This window comes from Leiobunum rupestre, chromosome 7, assembly GCF_980474605.1.
Source record: "Leiobunum rupestre chromosome 7, qqLeiRupe1.1.hap1, whole genome shotgun sequence".
In the NCBI taxonomy this organism is placed as follows: domain Eukaryota; kingdom Metazoa; phylum Arthropoda; class Arachnida; order Opiliones; family Sclerosomatidae; genus Leiobunum; species Leiobunum rupestre.
In genome coordinates this window covers 18589847-18597796 of record NC_143390.1, presented here as the reverse complement: position 1 = coordinate 18597796, position 7950 = coordinate 18589847, and the positions used below count along the sequence as shown (strand labels likewise).

The window sequence follows — 7950 nt, the reverse complement described above, 5'->3', positions numbered from 1 at the left end:
CGACTACACCACTGGCGGCAGCCCTCTCAACGCGGGTAAATCAGCAGCTTCTTCAAGGAAATACGTATTGCATTTTTTGTGAAGTGGACACTCACGGGTCATCAAATTGCTTCGCGCATTCCATTGACACGAAACGAGAAAAAATCAGCAAGGATCGAAGATGTTTTAATTGCCTAAAAAGGAATCACAACGCGAGGGTTTGTCCTTCAAAATTTAGATCGTGTCGAATTTGTCACAAAAACCACAATATGGCCGTATGTCCATCAAGCAACGCCAACAAAGGGGCACCGAAATCGAAACCAAAATCAGAAGAAAAACTAAAACGTACCGACGAGAATTTCAGCACAGAAAACAAAACATGCGCCTCAGTTACGGTAAATCAAACTGTATTTCTACAGACAGGGCAAGCGATCGCGAGAAACCCCCGAGACAACCTTTCAAACAAGGTGTCGCGCGTAAGATGCTTGCTGGATGGAGGGAGTGAAGCCACCTTTGTCCATGAAAGCATTTCGCGTCAACTCAATCTGCCAGTGATAGGAATTGCCTCAATAGCTATAAACAATTTTGGGAACGAGACACCTGAGTCATCTCGAAGAAGAAAAGTATTGTTGACATTGGAAAATGTCAATCAAAAGGGAACCAAAATCGAAGTGGTGGCTATTGAGGTACCTTATATTTGTCAAGGGGTCGCCAATGTGAGCTGTGAAGCAATGAAGAAATTCGTGGAAGCTAACAATTATCAATTGGCGGATGAATTTAGACATGGTCCAAAAGGTGCTTACAAGGTAGACGTTCTCATTGGAAGCGATTTCTACTGGGAATTCGTAACTAGCAATATGCAAAGGTTAAGCCCTTCGTTAGTGGTGCAGGAAACAAAACTAGGCTGGACTCTACAGGGACCCATCAACGTAAATCAAACTGGAATTGGGAATTATGAAGTGGTGCAAGTGCTACGAGTTAGTGTTGAAGAAAGATTGATATCGGATACGATCCAAAATTTTTGGGAGCTGGAGTCGCTAGGTATCGATTCAAACGAGGACCAAGTTCCGACAAACAATAAAATTATGGAAGAGTTTGAAAACAATACCACCTTTCAAGGCGAACGTTATCAGGTTAAACTACCTTGGCTCGTCGAAAAATCAACTCTAAAGAACAACTTAAGCGTAGCAACAAAGCGAATGGGAAGTTTAGTCAAACAATTTGAAGCAAATAGAGAATATTATGAAACCTACTAAAGTATCATTATGGAACAAAAGGACATTGGAATCATTGAAATCGTAGAGACTCCAGACACTCCAGGAACGTTTTATCTTCTACACCAAGGAGTCAAAAGAGAATCAAGTAGCACAACCAAACTTCGAATCGTGTACGACGCGTCAGCCCACGCCGTTGGAGAACCGTCCCTAAATGACTGCCTGGCATCTGGTCCAAATTTAAATCCTGAGCTGCTTAAATTATGGTTACGCTTTCGAAAACACGCCATAGCCGTAATATCAGACCTAGAGAAAGCCTTCCTGCAGGTGGAATTAAAGAAGGAAGATCGAGATTGTCTAAGATTCCTATGGGTCATTGAAGAAGGTGGTAAATTCAAAAGAGATCAGTTTCAGATGTTTCGAGTAACAAGGGCCGCGTTCGGAGTTACAAGTTCACCATTCCTTTTGGCAGCTACAATAAAACTACATTAAAAAAATACGATCAAACTAAAGAAGAAGTCATATCCCTATCTAACGATATCTACGTGGACGACTGGGTATCCGGAAATGACGATGACGATAAAGCCTATGAAATCTCTTCAGGCGCCAATCAAATTATGAAGGAGGCAGGAATGCATCTTAGAAAGTGGAAATCAAACTCAAAAACATTGGAGAAAAAATGGAAAGATGACGAAAACTTTACAATGGAAGAAAATTCTGGCGAATCAAACGCGTCTCTTAAAGTATTGGGACTGCAATGGGAAAACAAAAAAGACGTCATTACTTTCGATCTCAGTAACATCCTGGACACTTTGAAAAATCCCAAACGAAGTAAACGTTTCATCCTTAGTACGGTCGCGCAAATATTCGACCCAATCGGAATTCTTGCACCGTATACCATACGGGCGAAGATCCTGTTTCAAAAACTGTGGGCTCTAGAGAAAACTTGGGATGAAGATCTCCCAGTCGACATAGTAAACGAGTTTGAAAAATGGAGTAACGAGATGAAGGATCTAAAGAAGCTGAAATTACCGAGATACTACTATCAAGATAAAATAAAATCCCAACAACTACACGTTTTCTGTGACAGTAGTATCAAAGCGTACGGAGCCGTAATTTACGTCAGGTACGAAACAGAAAGCGGTAAAACTGGAGTATCATTCGTTACTGCAAAGGCCAAGGTTGCGCCATTGAAGAAGAGGCAACCCGAATTATCACTTCCTCGATTGGAATTGTTAGCGTGTCTGATTGGAGCCCAACTCGTCAACCACATCAAAAGCGTTTTCGATAAAGGAAATCTAATCATTAACATGTGGAGTGACTCAACTATAGCGCTTCATTGGATCAAAGATAACCCCAAAGCCTGGCTTCCTTTCGTCTCAAACAGAGTCGCCGAAATCCAATGCGTATCGGATCCGCAAAGCTGGTCGCATTGCCCCGGCAGTCAAAACCCAGCTGATCTCCTGTCAAGAGGAATCGAAGTCAAGAAATTGATCGAAGGAGACGCCTGGTTCTCTGGTCCGACGTGGCTGGTAATGGGTCAAGAAAATTGGCCAAAAAATCCAGTGGAAAAAATTCCGCGAGAAGTCTTGGAACTGGAGAAACGCAAAACAACCGTATTGGCTATCCAAGTAGTAGAAACTTTAGACCTTCAAAGTTTAATCGACTTAAACAAATTTAGTACCTGGAGAAAACCGCTGCGAATTTCTGCAATGTTGTTACGAGTCGTTAACAAATGGAAGAAGAAAGAAAAATTACGCGGTCCTTTAACCGCAAACGAACTAAACAACGCCGAAAAACTATGGGTAAAATCTGCTCAGCTCAAGGAGTATCCGGCTGAAAGTCGAGCTCTAAAAAATAACGATAAAATTCCTTCAAATTCAAAAATTCTATCGCTGACACCAACGTTAGGACCTGATGGGTTAATTCGCGTAGGTGGTAGGTTGGAACAGTCCGAACTGAGCTACGAGGAGAAGCATCCCGCAATTCTCAACAAGGACCAAAGACTAGCTTATCTTATAGCCGAAGAATGCCACAAACGGGTCATTCACGGAGGTGTTCAAGCTACCTTCACGCAATTACGTACGAAGTACTGGATTCCCGCTGGTAAGCAACTGGTAAAAAAGGTTGTAAACGATTGTACAACATGTCGTAGGAATTGATTTTTGTGGGCCGTTGTTCATAAAAGGCAGAAATAATGACAAGGACTTGGAAAAGTCATACGTTTGTCTCTTTACGTGTGCCGCTGTCAGAGCGGTACATTTAGAATTGGTCCAAACTCAATCAACCAGAGATTTTTTACTGGCTTTTCGTCGATTCGTGGCCAAGAGAGGACTTCCAAGTTTAGTAATCTCGGACAATGCTAAGAGTTTCGTAAAAGCGGATTCTGAACTTCAAATAATCTTTAAAAACATAAACAAACCGGAGGTAGAAAATTATTGCGCTAACCACGGAATCACCTGGAGATTCAACGCGGAAAGAGCCCCTTGGTGGGGCGGCTTTTTCGAGCGATTAATACGTTCGACCAAAACTACGCTCAAAAAAGGACTAGGCAAAACCACAATAGACTATCCTGAGATGCAAACAGTATTAGCGGAAGTAGAAGCTGTTATTAATTCAAGACCTTTGACCTATACATCTTCAGAACCTCTAACCCCAGCTCATCTACTGATAGGGAAACGATTGACAACTCTGCCATCGCAAAGGGTTAAAATAAATTTCGAAACGCAAACTCGAGGAGAGATATTGAAGAGAGAACGTCATCGTCTCATTCTTATGGAACGGTTATGCGGTCGGTGGAAATTTGAATATTTAATGGAGCTACGCTCCGCCCATCACACTCCTCCGACTAAAAATGAAACCTGCTTCAAAGTGAACGACGTCATATTAGTTCATGATGACAAATTATCACATGTGGAAAATGGCTGTAGTTGTAGAAAACCAAATCGGGCGCGACGGAAAAACTAGGTCTTGTCTCGTGAGAACCGCAAATGGTTCTCTTTTGAGAAGACCAATTCAGTTATTATACAAATTAGAAATAGGAGAAACGGAAGCGCAATCTAATTAACTGAGAAATGCTAGTCGCATTTCGGGCGGGAGTGTAAAATAAAAAATATATATAGTATCAATAGAAAATTGATATCGTGAAGTCATTAGAAAACAAATAGTAATATAGTAAAATTGTAGTATAAACGTTTATTTGTAGCATTTGTAAATATAAATATAAGTGTAGAATATAATAGAATGCAGCGCGTGAAAACTGTACGTATTTCGTAAAGAAGAGTTTTATTTTTTATTGTTAGATACGAATTGTTGTAGCTCGAGAAAAGACGTTTTAAAATTTGTATCTCGTGATAAACCTTTTTTCAAAAGGGACTTGTTTTCCGTTAGGCTTAGTAAAAATAAAGAAAATTCGAAAAAGCGTTAGAGTCTGTTCGTCTCACACCAAACCGATCGGTGTTTCAGTCCGCCGATAACCGCTCTCCCTCACTAATTCCAGGACCTACTTAAGTTTTATTACCTAAGGTAAAATAGTGGGAACAAAAACTTCAAACTCCCAACAACAGTCCACTAACCGCTATGCGATTAATCAGGGTTGAGACATGTGTAAAGGCCACGCCAACGGGGGATACTTGGGGACAGGGGTGGGGACACCCGTGACGGAAGTATCCAATAACTGTAGCCTGCATTCAAGTTGAAGGTAAAGCTAGTTGACTTCACTGAATCCCTAGATGCTCTCTCAAACAAAAAGGACGCGAATTACATGACTGCCTTTTTTCAGGGTATAATAAAAAAAGTTAAAGATGACTACAACTGCAATATGAGAACTGTAGTGAGTGATAGTGAAGTTACAATGGTAAAAATGCAAAAACAGTTAGAAATGGCTGATGATAGTTTAGTTAATTATGGTTGCGCGTCTCATTGGCTTAAACTATACTTGGGTAAGATTTGACCCCATCAGCTGTGATAAAAATCATGAAATATGTTGTTGAGGTTCATAAATACTTTAGGAACGTTCACGCGACAAATGGATGGCTAAGAGAATGGGAAGGCAATGTGAAACCCCAACTTCCTTGCGACACTAGGTGGAATAGCCAGGTTGGAACCATAGAATGCTATTTAAAAAATCACCCACACAATTTAAGTATAGCCAATGATCATTACGATGTCATGGATAAATCCGTAGTTAGGAAGATAAGAGATTTCAATTTGAAGAGGCAACTTAAAGACCTGTTGAGCCAGCTTAAACCAGTAGCAGTGGCATTAGACACTCTACAAGGTCACGAAGCAACTATTGCTGATACCTGTCATTTTTTCCTTAATCTCTTGAATGACGAAAATCTTGTCGGTTAGAAAGAGACTGTGCTAAAGAGATTTACAAATGCGATCAAACCCCAACATATGTTAGCCTATCTTCTGAATCCAAAGTATAACGGTGAACTGTTAGATAGCGATCAAAAGGAAGAAGCCCGAAGTTTGATAAACAGCTTAGATCCAGGTTTTTTACCTCTCCGAGGGGACTTTGTAGGGGTTATACAACCACCGTGTCAGTCTGTCTGTCTGTCTGTCAGGTCTGCGAACGCGTTCGCATTTTCGGGGCAAAGGGTAATCATTGCGTACGCAGTTTCTTGGCTCACTGCATTCGCAGTTTCTCGAAGAGTTGGCAAAACCACCGTGTGACGGTGAGCGTTAACGGATTGCTTTGCGGTTGGGTTGGGTTTGGTTGGTCTTTTTTCGTCAACGCTCACCGTCGCGACAGTTTTAACTCAGTTTGATTGGATATTTCGTTATTGTAATGTTTATGTGTAGGTTGTGAATATTGAGTTCGTGTTGTGAATGTGGTCGGTGTGGAGTTGGTTGTGTTATGAAGGTTGTGGATGTTGGGTCTGTTGTGTTTGTATGAGCGTTTTCTCTCCAACTTCTTCTTAATGACTTTGGGACGGACCGAGTGCTGAGTGTTATGCAACCTCTCAACGTCCAATGGCAGGGTTTCCACCAGTTTTACACGGTATTCGTCTTAGTATCAATTTGTGTTTTTTTGGCGCCGGCCGGGAATCGAACCCAGGTCTGCAAGAGATGTACTCTAACCACTCAGCCACCAACGCTTGTTAATTTACAGTGTTTTTCTAAAAAACAGCTTTGGCGAATGTCCTTTACAAAGTTATAACGTTAGGTACTATAATTTATTCGACATCATTTTAAATATTTATAAATTAAATTAATCTTATATTTAATTAAATATTTATAAATTATATTAATCTTATATTTAATTAAATATTTATAGATTATATTAATCTTATATTTAATTAAATATTTAAAGATTATATTAATCTTATATTTAATTAAATATTTTAGTATTTGAATGTAAAATTTGATCGTGATCAGGAATTGAACTCGGGTCACATTGAAACAATGCGGATAGTTCACCGCCGAGCCATTGACTTCCTTAGGGAAAATATTAAAGTAAAGGAACAATTATGATAAGGCGGGTTTTTTTACTAAATGGATTAATACAATATCTGTATATATTGTTTATTGAACTTTGTTTGTTTATTCTTTGGTACGGTTTTTTGTTTTGTTTTAAATTTTTGTTAAATTCTTAACAAAATTTCGTTAAAACACAAAAAGTAGTTCATTGTTACCTTTTAATATCTCTTAGAAAAAGGATAATTATTCAAAACTCCCGCGGAAACTATATCAAAGTAATAATATAGCGCCACCGTGTGGAGAACTATCAATCAAACCGGGTAAAAAATATAATCTCTTCAATTTTTCGATATTTAGTCAAATCTCGACGGGTAATAAAAGTATATAAGGCCGTTGCCGTCAATATAGAAGATTTAGTCTTTCTTAGTTCTTGGCTGTCAGACGAACTACTTCAGGACGAGGTCCTGGTGTCGGTCAAAAGTTATGAGGTAACTTTGCGGTTACAACGTCTGAATTTTCGTCGCTAAAAGATATGTCCATAAAGATTGATTATAAAAAGTTTAAAACGCTGGTATCTATGGATTCGGATTACCTAAACAAGTCACACCTATATGAACTTTTAAACGGTTATTCGTGTTAAACGTGTACATTGCTTAACATTTACTATAACTTTTTCAAAAAGCAGCAGTCGAACATGTCTGCGATTCTTTATAATTTTGCGTTAGTTTATCAATAATATCGTGTATATAAATTATAGTATTAAAAATGTTTCCCGAACGAGAAAGACTATTGAGTTTTAAAAACTAGGTTATAAAAATATTACAAAAGTCGTAAACAAAATATGTATCCCAGTTTTTTAATGTCGCCTTTACATTATTTTCGCGTATTACAGTGAACGTTTTCTCCGTTGCGTAATATTTAAATTTTATTCTATATTAATCTTATATTTAAATAAATATTTATAAATTAAATTAATCTTCTATTTAAATGTTTCAATTTTTAAAAAGCGTCTTTTTTACCCGAGAGGTAATGGAAATGGTTGAAAGGAAATAATTAAGTTGCGGAAAGTCGATAAGTATGACATTCTAATTACCGTCAAATACAGAGCTAGAAGTTACTTGGTTAACCATTTTTAGGTTATTTTTATGGTCAGTTATTGAGCGTTTCACTCCTATACGGTTCAATGGGAATTATTATTGATCGCTATTGTCACGCAAAATGTTTCAATAGAAAAGTTGTAGGGCATAGTCGAAAGTGTAAAAATAATTTTGGTTCGGTTGAAAAAGACCTATTTTTCACTGAGTTTGGAGGTCGGGGGAAAAAACAAGTT

At 38.7% G+C, this 7950-nt stretch overlaps 1 protein-coding gene across 1 annotated transcript; it reads left to right on the top strand.

The window, feature by feature from the left end:
• The first annotated feature begins 248 nt into the window (after nucleotides 1-248).
• Nucleotides 249-1235, top strand: LOC149934975 (uncharacterized). Its single transcript, XM_090153494.1, has one exon. It carries the CDS (start codon nucleotides 249-251, stop codon nucleotides 1233-1235), a length of 987 nt encoding a protein of 328 aa, XP_090009620.1.
• Nucleotides 1236-7950: the final 6715 nt, after the last annotated feature.

Coding starts and splice junctions, on each gene's coding strand:
- LOC149934975 (XM_090153494.1), top strand. CDS start 249: ATGGCCGTATGTCCATCAAGCAACGCCAACAAAGGGGCACCGAAATCG.